This window comes from Chelonoidis abingdonii, chromosome 7 (assembly GCF_003597395.2).
Source record: "Chelonoidis abingdonii isolate Lonesome George chromosome 7, CheloAbing_2.0, whole genome shotgun sequence".
NCBI lineage: Eukaryota > Metazoa > Chordata > Testudines > Testudinidae > Chelonoidis > Chelonoidis abingdonii.
In genome coordinates, this window is record NC_133775.1 from 64,919,260 (window position 1) to 64,939,401 (window position 20,142).

At 43.9% G+C, this 20,142-nt stretch overlaps 1 protein-coding gene across 13 annotated transcripts in view; it reads left to right on the plus strand.

Moving 5' to 3' along the window:
- The window catches only part of PRRC2C (proline rich coiled-coil 2C), a 128,049-nt gene that overhangs the window by 55,206 nt on the left and 52,701 nt on the right, over positions 1-20,142 (plus strand). For all 13 annotated transcript variants that reach the window (XM_032806130.2, XM_075067965.1, XM_032806139.2 and 10 more), the window contains exons 14-21: positions 3,422-3,662; positions 5,767-5,980; positions 6,905-9,247; positions 10,872-11,080; positions 11,844-11,998; positions 12,916-13,258; positions 13,797-13,882; positions 18,258-18,446. In XM_032806130.2, the coding sequence (XP_032662021.1) occupies positions 3,422-3,662; positions 5,767-5,980; positions 6,905-9,247; positions 10,872-11,080; positions 11,844-11,998; positions 12,916-13,258; positions 13,797-13,882; positions 18,258-18,446 (3,780 nt within the window). The remainder of the gene's footprint in view (positions 1-3,421; positions 3,663-5,766; positions 5,981-6,904; positions 9,248-10,871; positions 11,081-11,843; positions 11,999-12,915; positions 13,259-13,796; positions 13,883-18,257; positions 18,447-20,142) is intronic.

Sequence of the window (20,142 nt, forward strand, 5' to 3'; positions counted from 1 at the left end):
TCTCTACTTCCTCCCTGCGTGGCGCCGGCTCACTTCAGACCGTTGGGTCCTCCGCACGCTGCGGTTTGATACCACCTGCAGTTTGCCTCGTGCCCGCTTCCGCCCCTCCCTCCTCCCTCTTCAGGGACCCCTCTCACGAGCAGATCCTCTCCGGGAGTGCAAGCGCTCCTCGACAAAGGTGCCATTCAGGAGGTTCCGCAAAACGAGAAGGGCAGAGGGTTCTACTCCGCTACTTTTTGATTCCCAAGCCAAGGGAGTCTCCGTCCCATCCTCGACCTCCGCGACTCAACAAATATTTACTGAAGTTGAAATTCCGCATGGGTTTCCTTGGGGACCATCATCCATCCTAGATCCTTGAGACTGGTACGCCGCCCTCGCATGCAAGACGCCTATTTTTCATATCGCCATTTTCCCGCCCCATCGAGGTTCTTGCACTTTCTCATAGGCAGCCGTCATTATCGTCACAGTCCTCCGTTCGGCTCTCGGCGGCCCCGAGAGTGTTCACGAAGTGCATGGCCGTAGTCGTCGCCTCCTTCGTCGCAGCCGGGTGCATATATTCCTACCTCGACGACTGGCTCATCCGAGGACCGTCAGCAGGCCAGGTGCTCCCACGTCCGCATGATCAGCCGCCTTTTTGCAAACCTAGGCCTGATGCTGAATGTAGAGAAGTCCATTCTGTCCCCTACCCAGAGGATAGAATTTATCGGCGCCGTCCTAGACTCTGCCACGGCCTCGCACTCTTCCTTGTCCCGATTCCAAGCTTTGTCGGACATCATCCGGAGGTTGCAGCGCACCTCTAACTTCTACTCGCACCTGCCTCACACTCTTGGGCCACATGGCGGCCTGCACTTTCGTGACGGCAGCACGCCAGGCTGCGGCTCAGACCTCTGCAGTTGTGGCTCATCCTCAGCTGCGCCAAGCCAGTCGGTCATTGGATACCGTCGTCACAGTCCCACACGACATACTCTGCTCCCTCAATGGTGGCTGGAGGAGTCCGTCGTCTGCGGGGCACCCATTCCATCCTCCTCAGCCCTCGATGTCCCTCACTACGGACGCATCGGACTTGGGATGGGAGCCCACATAGGGCCGTTGAGGACGCAGGGTCGCTGGTCTCCTCCAATTTGCTTCTCCATATCAACGTCGGGAATTGAGAGCGGTCCGCCTTGCTTGTCAGCCTTCCATCGCAGATCCAGGCCGCTGTGTTCAGTTTTCATAGACAACACCACAGCGGTATACTATGTCAACAAGCGGGCGGGACGAGATCTCCTCTTCTCTGTCGGGAGGCCATAATGTTGTGGGAATTTTGCATAGCCACTCAGTCCACTAATCGCTTCCTTTCTCCCGGGCGCACAATACCCTGGCAGACCATCTCAGTCGGTCGTTCAGCTCCACGAATGTCCCTTCGCCCAGACGTAGCCCTTACGCTTTTCCGCAAGTGGGGGCATCCCCACTGGATCTTTTTGCATCTCCGCACGAACAGGAAGTGTCCGCTGTTCTGCTCATTCCAAGGCCGCGAGCAGGACTCGGTCGGATGCCTTCCTGATTCCGTGGGAACGCACCTTTTTATGCTTCCTCCCTCCGTTCCATTAATCCTCAAGGTCCTTCTGAAGGCGCGCAGGGACAGGGCCCGCTTGATTCTCATCGCCCCGCATGGCCACGTCAGCATTGGTACTCTGCTTCCTGGACCTGTCGGTAGTGGACCCTGTTCCCCTGCCTCTTCACCTGGACCTGATTATTACGCAGGACCACGGCCGGCTTTGTCACCCGGACCTTCAGTCCCTTCACCTCTCGGCGTGGCTCCTGCGTGGCTAACTGGGTCCGAAAATTGCACTGCTCTTCCCCAGTGATGAGGCAGTATTCTCGGCAGTCGAAAGCCCTCCCACGAGGACGACGTCGTAGCCAAGTGGAAAGCGTTTTACGTCTGGTGTGCGGAAAAGCGCTTCCACCCTGCCAATGTTTCCATCCCGATCGTCTTGGATTACCTATGGTCGCTCAAACAACAGGCCTGGCTATAGCTTCGCTCCAGTTCCCATTGGCGGCCATCTCCACTTTCACACCACGGGGCCGATGGCCATTCCGCCTTTTCGCACCACTGGTCACTCTAGATTCCTCAAAGGGCTGGAGCGCTTTACCCCTCAGTCCGTCATCGCAGCCCCCTCCTGGATCTAACGTCGTGTTGTCTTGTCTCATGTTCCCCCCGTTTGAACGCTGGCTAATGCTCCTCCTCTGCATTTGTCCTGGAACGGGCGTCCTGGTGGCCATCACATCCGCTAGGTGCGTATCAGAGCTGGCGCGCACTTGTTCGTCTGGACCCTCCATACACGGTTCTTCCATCGAGACAAGCGTGAACTGAGGCCCGACCGGGCATTCCTCCCCACAAATTGTCCAGCCTTCACTGTTACCAGGACGATATTCTTCCGTCTCTTCTCTCAACCTATTCATCTCGTAAGAGCAACCGTTACATTGCCTAGACGTGCGCAGGGCGGCTCGCTTTATATAAGATTAGAACTGCGTTCCGCAAGTCCTCAGCTCTTTGTCGGAATAGCTGAAGCGTCAGGGGACTCGCCATGTCTCGCTCACAGAGGATCTCCGTGGGGGTACGTCCTGCATCAAAGAACATGTTACGCTGGCCGATCTCCCTTCCGGGGTGTATTGCACACCTCTATAGACTCGCAGAGCCAGGCAGTCGTCGTAGGGTTCCTGCGGGCAGAGTTCCAATCAGGAAATCTGCAGAGCGGCGACTGGTTCCTCCGTGCTACACTGGTTTACTAGCCATTATGCCCTGGTCCAGCAGTCCAGGGATGATGCGGCCTTCGTTCTATCTGTGTTGCGCACTGTGACCTCTCCTCCAGACCCCACCGCTAGGTAAGGCTGGGAATCACCTACTGGAATGGATATGAGAAGGCACTCGGAAAGAGAAAACATGGTTACTTACCTTGAACTCTTGTTCTTCGACGATGTGTGCTCATATCCATTTCCCAACAACCTGCCCTCCTTGCCCCACTGTCGGAGTAACCGGCAAGAAGGAACTGAGGAGTGGGGCGGGCCGGCAGGGGTATATATCACCCGCCATAGCGGCGCCACTCTAGGGGGCGACCTGCCGGCCCGCTTGAGTTGCTGGGGTAAAAGTTTCCGACGAACGTGCACGCGCAGCGCGTACACCTACTGGAATGGATATGAGCAACACATCTCGAAGAACAAGAGTTACAAGGTAAGTAACCATGTTTTTATCCCCATGCATTTGACATATTCTGGATTATTGTGCCTTGTTCTTAAGTTAACTAATTCTGCAATCTGATAGGCCCTTTTCTGGAGATAACTGGCTCTTATCTCTAGTTTCCAACGATTATCTGAATGGCATGCAAGTCATTTCATATTATGAATGAGCCTTCTTTAATATTGCATATCTGTAACGTTGTAGGAACAGATGAAACAGCAACAGTGGCAGCAGCAACAAGGGGTGCTTCCACAGTCTGCTCCATCACAACCTTCCAGTGGTCCTGTCCCTCCCCAGCATAGACCTCTTTACCAACCCATGCAGCCACATCCTCAGCATTTAGCTTCTATGGGCTTTGATCCACGGTGGCTTATGATGCAGCCTTACATGGACCCACGAATGATGTCAGGAAGGCCTACTATGGATATGCCTCCTATGCATCCAGGTAAAACTCAGCCTGCATTCTCAGTGAACGTTCTCGCAGTATTTTTGAACGGTGGAAGATTCTTTCCCTAACCCACTGTTTGTCCACTGACTGGAAACATCAAGCAGTACATAAGTACTAAATTCTCTTTCTGTGTAAATATCAAAAATATTAGAAAAATGATACACTATACTTCTATCTTACTGCATTCCCATACATGATTATAAAATGAAACCACAGTTTGGTACTATATTACAGTGATGTGGTAGCGACTGGTTATTTTTGTGTTAAAAGCTTTGCTATAAGCCTCACCACCATTGCCACTCATCTCAGGACTGACGCAAGTTTGTGGAAAATGTGAGTAATGCAGGTTTTCAGAATAGTGTACAGTGCTAGGATACATAGTTTTCACATGCTAGCAATCAAATGCTAGCACTTACGAAACATTGCAGCAATATTTTCAAAGTTTTCAGCCTGTTATCTCAGCACAGAACACACTTTTAATCTCCAGTATTGCCATTTGCATCTGTTTTGAAGCTAGCATTTAAAGATAACAAATGTCTGATAGAGGGGACTCTCCAGCTAGCTGGCATGTGAAAAGAGAAGGGAAAGTGGGGTGACGTTCACAGGGTGGGTGAGAATTTGGGGAAGCAATACAAAGGTAGAAATATCTGTTCTAAGTAATGTAACAAGAATATTCTTTCCCTCTTAATTTCTTGATATTCAAGGCTTGAAAAATCCTCTTGCCCAAGGTGATTAGGAGGCTATCCTGGGCAAGTCCCATCAATTTCTGCAGAACCAAAGCTTTAAGTGAAACTCTAGCCCTTATACTTTCCAAACCTGAACTGAATGTAAACCATACCTAAATAATGGATTACTATATGTTGCTGCTGTTGTGGAATAGTGAAGAGGCTGTTAGTTGCTTCTGTTGAGGATGTCTAGGGCAGGAGGCCAAATAATGGCAGCAAGAACATGAGCAGAAGGCTCTGAATGATGGAAGCGACTCCTGCAGCCCCTCTACTTGATGGGGAAGTGCCAGAAGGGGACATCTGCATTCGAGTTTTCTGCTCATCATCCTGCTGATTTATTTCAGCTTAGCCAGAGTTTAAATTTTATGTAATTATGACCGAGGTTCCAGGGATGCCATGCTGAGAGAGCTCTTTTAGGGCAGACAGTCCCCCAAACTGGTGGTTATTCTAATACGTAGATTCCCCAAGCCATCAACAAAACAGCTTCTGCAGTACATTACTAGTTACCCTGAAGATCTTATTCATCATATAAAAAAAGTTCTACCAATCCTGAAGGATCAGACACATTATCCGCCAAGTTAATGTCTATTTCAGATCTTACCCAAATACATGCTCACAGCTAATTCTTATTAACTAAAACTAAGATTTATTAAGAGAGAGTATTGGTTAAAAGATTATACATACAGACTTGAATAGAATTCTTACCTCAGTTTCATAGTAGAGATGGTGAGCTTTAGAGTTGGAAAGAGTCTTTCCCAGAATCAGTTCATTAGGTTATAGATCAGTGCCCAAATATCCAATATAAGGGTGTTCCAGATGGGACTGGAGACCTCAGTCTTGCAATTCAAATTTCCCCCTGATGAAGCTTAAGCAGATCTAAGATGAAAAGGATCAGGGCCCAAGAGTCTTTATAGACCCTTTGCAAACTACTGTCAGCCTCTTGACAGCAGGTCTTCCTTGAGTGAAGAATAGTGTCTTTGAAGTAACCTCCTATTTCGTAAGCATCACCAGTAATTAGCTACATGGATTAACATAAGGCAGTGGCCTATCTCCTGCCATTTACAGGTAGTTACATACTTCAAAGAAAAACTAAGACTGTGAAATCATTACATTCACAATTGATTTGAATGTTAATATCTCCTTTTGATCTCTGAATAACAGAATACAGTAATAGACAGGAACTGTTTGGTTACATTGTCAACCTCTAACTAGTTATGTAAACACACAAAACATGAACATTATCTACTAATAAACTTCTAAAAGTTGACTCTGGGTAATTAGTCTGCTGGCTGTGTAACCTTTTCTGGCCCTGTCTCACAATAATCGTATTTTGAGCCATTGATTTCAACTGTTTAACTTGACTCTCTTGATCACAGGAATTATGCCTCCCAAACCATTAATGAGAAGAGACCAGATGGAAGGGTCGGGAACTGGTTCAGATTCATTCGAACATGTTGCTCGATCGGCAAGAGAGCATAGTGTACCACTGTCAGAGCCCCGCATGATGTGGGGTTCAGATCCTTATCCCCATGCAGAACCTCAACAAGGTAGTGCTCCTCCTAAAGTGCTAGAAGAACCTGAGGATTTGAGGTGAGCCCTGCCTGATTTATGTATTGCCACTCATGTCAGCCAGACTCCTATGTTTGTTTAGATATGTAGGCCACACTTGCAACTGTGAATTAGTCAGTGTTCATGATCAGTTGTTGCTACCAAGGGAATGGGTACAGATGACTTAGGGACATGTGAGTTATTAAATTTAACCAGCTGTGCTTTATGGCATCTGGCTGACTGGTATGATTTTAAGGAAGATGCAAGGAAGAGTCCATACCTAGCTCAAAGGTTCTGTGACTGAACAATTGTGTGTACATCGGAATTGCTATATTGGACAACAGGTTTGAGCCATCTAATCTAGTATCCTGTCTCTGACAGTATCCCAAGAACCCCATAGTAGGCGGATATGAAGTAATCTGGCCCCATGAACGTCTCATTCTAATCCTTAATAGATGGAGATTGGCTTAGTTATTTGGGGGGCGGTTTGCAGGTACAGTTAGTGGGAACTGATACAGTCACATGTTTCAGGAATCAGGCAGGACACCCTGCATGTGGTCTCCACCTTGGAGAGCTAGAGTCCACTTCACACTGATAAATAGTTAACTATGAAAATAAAACTGCTTATAAGATGGTCAGATGGTTATTTTGATCCTTATTCAGTCAGCCTCTGAGTTTCCATTGACACTTCCTTAAATGTGACCCCAGTCATTATTTTTACTTACATTGAACTGATGTAGTACTTGTGATAATTTACTAATATGCTAGCTCATTCAAAGTTTTGACTTAACTTTTAACAATAATAGATTCGCTAAAACCATGACAGATACCTTGTTCCTCTGCTTAAAACTTACGTAGATGAGGCAAAAGTCCTTTAACATGTTACAGGGATGTTAGAGAATCCAGTTGTAAATATGGTTAAATTAAACTTTGTTCCATTAGAAACTTAATTGTTTCTTCACTTAGGCGTGAAGCACATTTGGAAGAAGAACAAATTGCTGTTACCACTGCTTACCCTGTAGAACACAGCCAGTTGGATTCTCAACAAAAGACAGACTTTTTTAGAGAACCAAGTGAGGTGGATGTACAAAAATTCCCCAGCAGGTCTTCGGAAGATGTACAACCTCTCCAAACTGACAAGCCTAATCCAGCAGTTAGCTTTGAAGTAGCTGATGAGAACATTGCACACAGCTCTCAGGAAGAGCTGGTACCTGTAGGAGAGAGTCATTCTGCTTTGAAGAGAAGCATTTCCCATGGTTCAAGTCATTCTCTAAAATCAGAAGAGCAAAAGAATGAGACAATACCAAATGTCCCTAAAGTAAGTAGTAGATATGCTGAGACAGCAGAAAGACCAGAGATTAAGCCAAAAAAAGAAGGTTTCATGAGTAATAGAACATCAGAGGGGCCAAAATCTGAAAAACCTTTCAAACCTAAATCTGAAACCAGATGGGGTCCCAGGCCAGGCTATGGCAGAAGAGAAGAAGGTAGCGATAGACCAGTAAGAAGATCTGGCCCTATTAAAAAACCTGTTCTTCGAGATATGAAAGAAGAGCGTGAGCAGAGGGAAGAACGTGAGCAGAGGAAGGAAAAGGAAGGAGAAAAGCTGGCTAATGAAAAAGCTGGCAAGTCTGAAAAGACAGAAAAGAAGGAGCAGGCACAACTGTCATCTCCCCAGTCAGAGCCAGAAAAGTCCACCCCAAACAGTGCTGTTTTAGCTAAAAAGATACCAGAAGATACGGCTCAGATTTCCGAAAGTACAGATAGCAGTCAACTTGAGTCTGCCATTAAATCTGCGGCCCAGAAGCCTTCATCTGCGGCCCAGCAGCCTATATCTGCGGTCCAGCAGCCTTCACCTGTTCAGCAACCTCCTGTTCAGCAGCCATCACCTGCAGTCCAGCCACCCCCTGTTCAGCAACCTGTTAACGCAATTAAGGAAGAAAAACCAGAGAGAGCTGTTGGCAAAGAACATATTGTAGAGAGAGCTCGCCTAGAAACCAGGCCAGTAAAGAGAGAACCTGGTTTACCACCCAGAACGTACTGGAAAGAGGCTCGAGATAGAGACTGGTTCCCAGATCAGGGATATAGGGGCAGAGGCCGTGGAGAGTATTATTCTAGGGGTCGCAGCTACAGAGGTTCTTATGGAGGACGAGGCCGGGGAGGTAGAGGCCATAATAGGGACTGTCCACATTATAGAGACACTAAGCCTAGGGCAGATCATGTGCCTTTGGGGCCTCTTAGACAGAGAGAAGAAAGTGAAACTCGTAGTGAGAGTTCTGATTTTGAAATAGTCCCCAAACGGCGAAGACAGCGAGGTTCAGAAACTGATTCTGACAGCGAAGTTCATGAAAGTGCTAGTGATACTCTTCTTTCAGACAAAGACAGTTTAAGCAAAGGTAAACACCCAAAGAGAGAGGAGAGAGCTGATGGCAAGAAACCTCCAAAGCCTCTGCTGTCTTTCAAACCTGAAAACAATGTTAGAGTCGACAATAGATCCCTAGAGAAAACTTATATCAGGGAGGAGGAGAATAAACCAAAACCAGGATTCCTTCCTAAAGGAGAACCTTCAAGACGTGGCAGAGGGGGAATGTATAGACGTGGTGGTAGGGATCCAGGTGGGCGCCCACCACGACCATCTACATTAAGGAGGCCAGGCTATAGAGACAGTCAGTGGAATCCAAGGCAAATAGAGACTATTAAACCAGAAGAGGAGGAGCCACCAAGAAGACATGAACACTATGGTCCTGTGCCCATTGATAAGAGACCTCCAAAATTTGAGAGGAAGTTTGATCCAACTAGAGAGAGGCCTCGAAGGCAAAGGCCTGCACGACCACCAAGGCAAGATAAACCACCACGCTTTAGACGCCTAAAAGAAAGGGAAGCTGCATCAAAATTAAATGAAGCTGCAACTAGCTCATCGATAAGTGCTACAATTGTTAATGCAGTTAATGAAGCATCCAGCACGGCTTTGGATATTTCAGGGAGTAAGACCCCAGACTTGTCCAATCAAAATTCTTCAGACCAGGCAAATGAAGAATGGGAAACTGCCTCAGAAAGTAGTGACTTCAATGAGAGGCGAGAGAGGGATGAAAAAAAAATGGCAGATGTGACCACACAGGTAGTTGCCAAAGCAGGAGAAAATACCATAGCTCCAAAAAGAGAAATAGCTAAGCGAAGTTTCTCTAGTCAGCGGCCTGGAATAGATCGCCAGAATCGCCGTGGCAACAATGGGCCACCAAAGGCTGGAAGGAATTTCTCAGGGCCTAGGAGTGAAAGGCGGAGTGGTCCTCCATTAAGAAGTGGGAAACGAGGGTAAGTATCTATTTGTTTCCAGTAGCACCCACAATATATAGTTACTGTACAAATACAAAAGGCTCTAATATTCACTAATTTCCTGTTGCAGATTGCATAGCCATTCATAATCTGTAAGGTTCATAACCATGGTCAGTGGGGGATAGTGTCAGACAGTTCCACAATGCTGGGCTTTTGTTTTGGGCCTTTTGTACAGAAAGGAAGCTTTCATCTGAATCACTTCAAGCCTGCAAGAGTGGAGGGGAAAAGAACAGAGCTTTCCAGGATTAGTGTACCATGTTAAAGGGGGAAGGGATAGCTCAGTGGTTTGTTTGAGCATTGGCCTGCTAAACCCAGGGTTGTGAGTTCAATCCTTGAGGGGGCCAATTAGGGAACTGGGGTAAAAATCTGGGGATTGGTCCTGCTTTGAGCAGGGGGTTGGACTAGATGACCTCTTGAGGTCCCTTCCAACCCTGATGTTCTATGATTCTAAAACACCCCTGGCAGAAAAATGCCAACTCTGTTGTCACAGGTGTAAACTACATTCATCCCCATGAAACTTAGCATTAAACATAATCCAGTTGATTTAAATCACAACTCTATTGCTTTAATCCTTTCAATGTATTTATCCCATCAGTACCTCCATCTCAATTTCTAGTAGAAAATCAGTTAACTAAATGACATATGTACTCTCCAGTTAAGGAGAATTTTTCAGCTCCACTTGGGCATATTGCTCAGTATTAGAAATGAAATTGTTATGCTTACCTCTACATGCTGATCTGATTGAGCCTGCCAGTCGACTCTGGGATTGGTTTCTCATGCCTTGTAGCAACTGCATGATGGTTTGACAGCATCTTCTGCACCAGGTTAGGGAGTGCTATGGAGTGGGCTGCTGAACTCTCATTGAAAACTTGGCTACTTTAGCAATGCCCTGTCTTGAAAACTTTTTCTGAATATTCTAAGCTGTTGGTCCTTCCCATTGTAAAACTTTGGAAAAGCTTTTATATAATATTTAAAGAATTTCCAGTGTTCAACAGCAAAAAGGTAGAATTCTGTAGTTTTTCCACTGGGCTGCAACTGGCTGCAGTGGTTGTTACTAACATATCAATAAGTCCATGCTGCAGTTATACCAAACCCAATTAAATATGGAGCATATATTACAAAGTCTACAAATTTCTATGGTGTGTTACACAGCAACTTTTCAGTGGAGGTTTTAGCTTCATGTATGGGTTTGGTATGGGTCATTCACTTATTCAGTGTGGTGAAAGAATGGCAGTTGAAATGAAAATGTTGTACCTTCTCTATATGGTTAAAGGGACTACTGTGCATCATCGTTAGTTAGCTAAGATGTATGGCTACTGCTTTATTAGTTTCCTGTTGAGACTGCACCTGTTAGCGATCCTTACACCTAGATGGCTAAAGCATCTACTGTGCGTGTTGACTTTTTGACTGATCTGTGTTCCAAATCTGTAAGCATCACTAGTAGGTGCAGCTTCAGTGGAGAACTAATAAAGCCAGCTAATGATGATGCACAGTAGATGATTTTAACGCAGTAATGTGATCTGCATACAGATATTGTTATGCTGTTTCTGAGAGTACTCTGGGGATGGTGATTAGTTCTGTCTATAATTTTTGTCTGATGTAGGACATTTGAAGACCAAGCAGGAAGCATGACCGCTATAGATCCCACCATCAGTAATTCCTTGCATCAAGAAGAAGGTGGTGGTAATGCTGTAATGCAAAAGACCTCCAAGGATGCCAGTAGCAAAAAGAGGGATGAGCCCAAACCAGGTCCAAAGAAACCCAAGGAGAAGGTGGATGCTCTATCCCAATTTGACCTCAACAACTATGCAAGTATGTGTTGATGGAAACTTGTGGTAACCAAAAAAAACTATTAATACATTAGCGTTCCTCCTTTAGGAATTAGATATATTTGGGAACTGTGGAAAGAAGAAAAGTTGGTGCATACTTTTTAAAGGCTATTTATATCCCAATATTCAGACACTACCCCCTGTGCAGCAATGAATGAGTCCTGTGGCATGTGACCCTTTTAAAAATGGGTAATAAAATTTTATATTTGTGTATACATGTCTAAAATAGTTATTACCTATTTTAAGAGGGACACTTCTTTTGTACAGTCTAATTCCTGTAACTTTTTTCAAGCTGTCATTCAATCATTCCACACCTGGTGTTGGCATCAGGTATTTTGTATCTCTTTGCACATAGAAAACAGGAGAGGACGTTACTGTTGTAAACGCAGTAAATAACACCGACAGGTTTGCAGTTAGTGTCCAGAATGTATCATTTTTCTATTTAAACTACTCAAACTGTTTTTCTTTAGCTCTTTGTTTTATGGAACTTTTTTCTACAAAGTATGGTGTCTCTTTGAAGAGCCATTAATTAAAGGCTTTTGTATTAAATCCTTTTTCTTGAAGTTCACCAGCAAAGGATGGTCTGCGTGAGGGAACTTGAACATTACTAGGATGGTCATCTTCGACTGCAATTGTATGAAGCTATGCAGCGCTAGTGGAATTCATTTTTATTCCAAAATTCTGAATATTGGGCCTGAAACTGTTGAAATGGAAGGAAAAAATGTACATCTTTGGTTCGTCTGCAGGTGTTGTGATCATTGATGACCATCCTGAAGTGACAGTAATTGAAGACTTTCTGTCTAACTTGAATGATGATGGCTTTACTGAAGTGGTGTCAAAGAAACAACAAAAACGTTTGCAAGATGAGGAGCGCAGAAAGAAGGAAGAACAAACAGTGCAGGTATGTTGATCAAGAATGCCATCCTTTGCACCTGTTACAAGCAGTTACACACTTGCAAATTTTTTTTGTAAAGGACTATGCAGCAGTGCAAAATCTGTTTCCACACAACTGTTTCACCATTCAAATTGCAGTATTCTAGTTAATTTTTAGTTGAAATTGTATAGCCTTAGTTACGTAGGTCATCTTGCCTCCCTTTGTTTCTCCTCTTGTCCCTCTTACTCCTTCTATACCCACTGCCACTGTAATTTGGGTATGTCAAAGCTAATATGTTGGCTACTGTAACTACCTTGAAAGCTTGCTTTTGGGCTTACAGTAAAAACGCTTTGTTATGCTATTGCCTTTGTGTCACAATTCTATATGAAAATTTCTTGACCAAAAACATGGGATATGTTTAACTTTTTCATTATTCAAATGGTTAAGTACATTAAGGGGAAAAAAAGTCTCTGAAAAAACGTTCAAGATTCCTGCTTTGTCCTTTTCCCATACTCTGCAACTAGGGTGACCAGATGTTAAGGGAAAATTATCGGGACCACCGGGCGGGGACTTTTTTTTTTTTTTTTTTATGCTCACCCGTCAGGCAGTTCGGTGGCAATTTGGCAGGGAGCCCTTCAGTCACGGACGGCCTTCGGAGGTATTTCAGTAGCGGGTAATAAACCTTGCCGCCAAAGACAAAAGCACCCGCTGCCGAAGACCGTCAGCAACTGAAGGACTTTCTGCCAAATTGCCACCGAAGATCAGGAAACAAAATATTGGGACACGTGGCATCCCGACCGTACTGTGGTCGGGACTCGGGACAAACACCTCAATCGGGACAGTCCTGTTTTTATCGGGACGTCTGGTCACCCTATCTGCAACTGACAGAAAAATACAGACTTTCTAAATGGCTTAGCCTTCTGTAATGTCAATTTTATTCTTAGGTTTGGACCAAAAAGTGTTCGGGTGAAAAAGGAAGAGGTCAGAATTGCAAGCTTCCTCCCAGGTTTGCAAAAAAGCAGCAACAGCAGGCGGCAGCAGCAGCAGCGCAGCAAGTACAAGCTCAGGCACAAGTACAGGTACAGTCTCAGAGTGCATCGCAGACTCCAAGCCAGCCACAGTCTTCAGTTCAGCCTCAAAACCAGACAACAGGAGGAACAAGCAGCACAGAATATACAGCAACAGGAAAAGCTCTGCAGAACGCACAGTCTCATCCTGCTCTAGGGGCTGAATTATGGGAAAATAAAGTGGCATCAACAACTGTTGTTAATGACATCTCCAAGAAATGTAAGTGGCATCTTTTGCCTTTTTTTTTTTTTTTTTTGGCCTGGGAGGGATAGAAGAGAGACACTATGGTTGGAGGGTTTGAGTTGGTGAGAGAGGTTTCTGGTGGTCTCAGACACCCTGGCCTGCCGGTATAGTTCTCCTATGGCACAGAGAATATGCTCCTATGAAATGTTCTGCAGGACTGCTGAGTGATAGTCTCCCAGGTTCCTTGAGACGAGAGAGCTCTTCTATAAAATGTTGAGTAACTTCTTTGCTGCAGTCGCCACATTCTGCATCCCTAGTGTGTAAGCAACTGCCGTTGGTCTCAGACATGGGTTTCTTTGTCAAATTTGTGCATGTTTCCAAATATGCTAATTAGGCTAATCAAGGTTGACTTAATAAGGGACTTACTGTTAAAAGCTGAAATGAAGTTCTGGAATCAAACACGCTGTGAAATCAAGTAGCTGTAGTTTCAGTGTCCATTCAGTTGTGTACTTATTAATCTAAATGACCATGGATTAATTGTGCTTTGACTCCACTATATTCTCTGGACTTTTAGTGGGACCCATTAGTCCACCACAACCCCCTTCAGTCAGTGCATGGAATAAGCCTTTGACATCATTTGGATCAGCTGCATCTCCAGAGGTAAGGATAAAACTAAAAACAATCAAGAACATCTAAAGATAACTCAATTTGTATTTTGCAGGTGGTGGGACAAATTAAAGAAGATTATTGTGACAGTTCTCAAAGTACCCAGGATTGGGAGTCACCTTGTTGCTCCCTGCCTCCAGAGTGAGAGTGTCTGTCTTGTAGTAACCAGGTGTTTAGTTCCCTACCACTAGCCGCCCTCTCCTCTTCTCTGGGCTATGCCAGCCCTGTCCTTTCCTTGCAGATTAACAGCAGGTACACCCTAGTCTCCAAGTTCCCTTGAAGTGCTCCCATGTGATATCCAGACCCTGAAAGCAGTTACCCACAGAAATCCTCGGTACTCCAATTATCAGTTTTACTTAAATCACTGCAGAGAGCACTGTACAGAACACTTACAACGAAACAAAAGGTTTATTTAAGAAATAATAGCAATTCCACTAGAAATAAGTCAGTGGTGGAAACGGTTACAATACAAAAAAAAATCGTAAAACAGGGAACTGGGACCTACACTTTCCTATTTAATAAAATAGGTCCCCCTCACTCCCAAAGTTCCATCTGTTTGTAGAGCTGGCTGACTTCAAAAGCCAATCTTCCATGAAAAATATCCCCATTCTACAAGATGTCTCCTCAGTGAATGGATCCCGAATGCCTCTCCCCACTCTGATACTGAAACAGTCTTTTGTCTTTATTCATAGACAGGGCAATCCACGGTCTGTTTATAATGTTGCTTTTTCATCTCCAACTGGTTTTGATTGTTTGCAGTTGCCTGTGATGGTTTTCTATTGACTGTTCTATGATGGGGCAATATTAGATTATTGAGCCTTGCATTACATCACTGGCTAAGTTTGGAGGAGTGGTAATCCAATCCTGCATGAATAAGGCGTTGCCAAGTAACATTACTCCAAGGTGACTCCTTTTAATCTGAAGACCATAAGGGCATAAATTTCAGTATAGTTACATTATTCCTCCGATATTATCAATACACATACCATTCCATGATTATGAACATCAGTAAGTTGCAAGCTTTCAGCAGAGGCCTGATAGTTACCCTTTACGGACAAATACCTTGTAAGCAATGTTGTCGGGTCTAAGAGTTGTTTGCAAAGAACCAGGGGATCCTTTGCCAAGGGGATTGTCACAATTACCCAGTGTTTTCAAACTGCATTATTTTTCTTTAGCTGGATGTAATTACTGAATAATATAGATAGTGCCAGCTACTGACATTGGGTGTGTCTACAGTACCCGCAGGATCGGCAGGCAGCAATCAATCCAGCGGGGGTTGATTTATCGCGTCTATTTTAGACGTGATAAATCAACCCCCAAGTGCTCTCCTGTACTTCAGCACCGCAAGAGGTGCAGGCAAAGTTGACAGGGAGGGGGAGCAGCAGTCAACTCAACTCACCGTGGTGTCGATCTAAGTACGTCGACTTTAACTACATTATTCACTTAGTTGAAGTCGCGTAACTTAGATCGATCCCCCCTACCCCCAGTGTTGACCAGGGCATTATCTAATTTCTTACTGAGAGCAGTTACAGCAAAATTCTTATTGAGACAGTGTTAGTAATTAGAAAAACTTCTAAACTTCATAGTTTAGAATTATAAAACTTAAACCAATAAACTTGCAGCACCTAACTTGTTTGATTATGGCATACTAGTTAAGCAAATGCTATAAGATTCAACTCTCAAACTAATGTAGTTAACTTGACTAGAATTTGTTAAACAGCCTCAGATTTACCAGTTGTAACTTCGCAATTGGATACAAAACACAGGATACAGAGGGACTTAGACAAATTAGAAGACTGGGCCAAAAGAAATCTGATGAGGTTCAACAAGAACAAGTGCAGAGTCCTGCACTTAGGACGGAAGAATCCCATTAACTGTTACAGACTAGGGACCGAATGGCTAGGAAGCAGTTCTGCAGAAAAGGACCTAGGGTTTACAGTGGACGAGAAGCTGGATATGACTCAACAGTGTTCCCTTGTTGCCAAGAAGGGTAATGGCATTTTGGGCTGTATAAGTAGGGACATTGCCAGCAGATTGAGGGATGTGATCATTCCCCTCTATTTGATATTGGTGAGGCCTCATCTGGAGTACTGTGTCCAGTTTGGGGCCCCACACTACAAGAAGGATGTGGAAAAATTGGAAAGAGTCCAGCGGAGGAAAACCAAAATGATTAAGGAGCACATGACTTTTGAGGAGAAACTGAGGGAACTGGGATTGTTTAGTCTGCGGAAGAGAAGGATGAGGGGGGATTTGATAGCTGCTTTCAACTGTCTGAAAGGGGGTTCCAAAGAGCATGGATCTAGACTATTCTCAGTGGTACCTGATGACAAAATAAGGAGTAATGGTCTCAAGTTGTAGTGGGGGAGGTTTAGATTGGATATTAGCAAAAACTTTTTCACTAGGAGGGTAGTGAAGCACTGGAATGGGTTACATAGGGAGGTGGTGGAATCTCCTTCCTTAGAGGTTTTTAAGGTCAGGCTTGACAAAGCCCTGGCAGGGATGATTTAGTTGGGAATTGGTCCTGCTTTGAGCAGGGGTTGAACTAGATGACCTCCTGAGGTCCCTTCCAACCCTGATATTCTATGATTCTAATTGAAGAAATATAGTTGTGATTTTTCAGGAAAAAAAAAAAATTAAATATAAGCTTAATTTGAGTTAAAACACTTAAAAATAGTTTAGCTGCTCTATACATACTTGTCTGTGGCTCATAGTCAGCAAGATAATATACACATTCCCTTGAAATTGGCAAAAGCCATATTTTTGTATTCCCAAAAAAGGGACAATAGATCTGCAATTTTCAGGAAGCATATCTGCCTTTCCTGTACTTCTCTAGATGCTTGTCCAAGATAACTGTCACGATATAAAACAGTAAGTCTGCAATTAGACTGACCTTAACATCACCAGCAGATGAGACAACTCTTCTCTAAATCTTTTTGCTGACTTCCTTTATATTAAGTATTAACTTGGTTTTAGAGAGACACAGTCAGCTTCAAAACAGTTGAAAGTAGTTTCAGGTGCAGTACATGCCCCCTCTTCTCCATCCAATTTTAATGGGTTTTCAACCACATTCTCCTATTTTTAAATGTTTTTTTTCTCCTGTTGACTGAGACACACTCAGAAAAAGCAGAAAGTGAATATACACACAAGATACTTTTGAATGCAAGAAGCTCTTCAATTTATTTAATCAAATCTGTTCCAGTAATCTTAGGTGGTTGGCAAAAATATGCATACATCAGACTTTTTAAAACCAACAGTATCCCTTTTAATAGAAAGCAACAAAGAGTCCTGTGGCCAGGGCCGGCGCTTCCATTAGACAATCCTAGGCAGTCGCCTAGGGTGCCAGGATTCGGAGGGCGGCACTTTGTGTGCTCCCCGCGGGGTGCATGGGAGCTTCCAGTTCTGCTCCCGTCGAGCCGCCGAAGAAGGACCTTTTGCCGATGTGCCGCGGAAAACAGCAGCAGGCAATTGAGCAGCTCAATGACTGCCGCTGTCCCCTGCAGCATTTCGGCGGAGGGTCCTTCGGTGGCGCAATGGGAGCGGAACTGGAACATTCTGCGCGCCCCGTGGGGAGTGCACAAAATGCTGCCCCCTGAATTCTGCCTAGGGCGCCAGAAACTCTGGCGTCGCTCCTGCCTGTGGCACTTTATAGACTAACAGATGTATTGGAGCATAAGCTTTCATGGTGAATACCCACTTTCAGACGCATGACTTTTGATAGAGCAGCTTCAGGAAAAGCTTGCACATCTCTCACTGGTATTCTGTACCATAAAAACTTTTCTGCTGTGACGCGTGCATTCATGAAGGGTGATTACTTTCTGTACATCATTGGTGATCTATAAAGCTTCTTAAACAGAAACTGATATACTAAATTAGTTTACTTTTTTTAATTACACAGTTAAGTTAAAAATGCATTTTGCAACAAGACAAGTATTTGAAAATTGAAAAAAAATATGTAATTTCTCTAAAATGTTTGTCATTACAACTTTCCCTATTGCCAGCAACATACTAAGAGAATTAAAATTTTAACAAAAGGGTGTATGCTTGTTTAGTATTAAATTCAAGTAGCTGAACAAATCTTGCTTAGAAGAAACCTAGATATTGCCTCAAAACCAGCTTCAACCTGCAGTTTTTACATTTGGCCCTGGTATTACATTCTCAAGTAATAACTCAAAATGTTTTTTTAAAAATAAGAACCATGTGGGTTGCATCAAATTTTAACCCAGCCTTTCATGTGCTTATCTTCCATTTTCTGACTTTTGTATGCTTAAGTATGTAACTACATTTAAAATCAAGGTAAAAACCTATTTCAAGGCAACATTCTGGTTGAGAATTTGTTGGAAGTTTTAATGTTTGTTGTTACTTTAACTAGGGAACAAAGTCTGGACAGGAAAGTGGAGTCGAGCTTGGAATAGAAACGATTCAGTTTGGAGCCCCAGCTTCTAGTGGTAGTGACAGTGAAGTTGGCCCTGTGCTTTCAGAGAAGCCCACTGACAAAATACCTGAACCAAAAGAGCAAAGACAGAAGCAGCCTCGGGCAGGACCCATCAAAGCACAAAAGGTAAGGAAGAAGATCTTTAGTTAACAGTAGAAGCCTTTATAGTGGGCTCCTGGGTGGCAGAGAAGTCCAGTCAAAGGAAAAATACCAAAACTGAGGCTTGAAAGAAATTAAAGGAACTGTTACAGGTACAATCCAAATACGACAGACTTCCTTTCCCACTATGTGTTAGTCATAGAAGATGCCATGTATCAGCTTACACAGTTACCACATCAGCCATGTAAAAAAAATTAAAGTGCAAATATATGCTGTCTGGGCAATCAAAGCCTCCTTCAGAATATCCAAACCTACTTTTTTAAAGTGAGGATGATATCTCTGAAGTCACTTTTTCATAACAATGAATGTATCAATAAGTGGCCAGTCTTGGTTTTCCTTTACAAATTGTGTATATACATTATATTATTTATACTGTCATGTTTAGAGCCCCTAACTGATCCTCCTTTCCTTGTTGTATGCCAAAGTGCTCATCCCCACAGGAATATTTAGCAGTTTAGAGGGAATGGAGGAGAACACTCCTGTGGTATAGGACAGACTGGATTGGTCTGCTAACCAAATTGGTCTTGACCTCTCTCCCTCACAATCAAATACACAGCCTTGTAGGAAATAGGGGGGCAGGAAAAGGGGAAGAACACCATCTTCTCACACCAAGGTAGCCCTCTCCAGCTTTTTGGAATAAGTTGGTAGTTAAGGTACTGACCCTAGCCCTGAGTTCCCAGGTCCTCTTCCTGTTGCCTAAGTCCCAGCAGTGGTCCCAGTACATTTGTCTACTAGGAACCCCTTAGTTTTTTTCTTGAGAACAAATTGATTACTTACCTCATCATAACTAAGAAAACTGAAGGTCATTAGAGTTCATCTACTCGTTAAAGAACCAGCATAGTTTTGATAACTGTTACACTGACCAGGTAGCCTGTAATCCAGTGATATTTGCATAATTAAAGTTAATAACAGCAGAGGACTACTCAGACTAAAGGTTCATGTAATTGACTTGATGAAAATACATTGGTAATCAACAACCTTATATAACTTAACTCAGTCTTGCATTAATAAAGTGTGTATATTGTATGTGTGTCAAATCACTTATATTGGATTTATGTAAAGGTGATCTGCAAAGGTAAAAATGCCATTTTGTTACTTTATAAAGTATACAGATTATATAGGTAGACCATCTTTTTTTTTTCTGCTTGTTTCTACGTTACAAATATCAGGTCTTATCTACTTTGTTTTTGCTGGTAAGACTATAACCTTGTAAGACAAGAGAATGAAGTAAGCTATTGAATGGGGGAAGAGATTTTCAGTAAAACTAAACCCAAATTTTATAGTTAAGGCTCAAACGTTTAGGGCTTCTCTGAACTAGAAGGTTGTACTGCTTTAACTGTACTGCAATGTACTGTGCTCGGGGATGGGATGAGAGAGGCGAGGAAGGGTGAGGCAGAACCATCTGCTGCTGGAGTGAGGGACATAAGTGGCCACTGTAGCCAGCACGTTGTCCCCCTCCTTTCTCAACAACTTTTGAGCCCTACAGGTGCAAACGCTGTGGGTAGGAGTTGTCTGCCTACGGGGAGGCCCCTAAATGGAGACAAAGGCCAGGTCTACACTGCGACTTTAAATCGGTTTAATGGCCGATATACCGATTTAACGCTGTATCCGTTCACACGACGTCGTCATTAATATCGAGTTAAACGGCTCCTTAAATCGATTT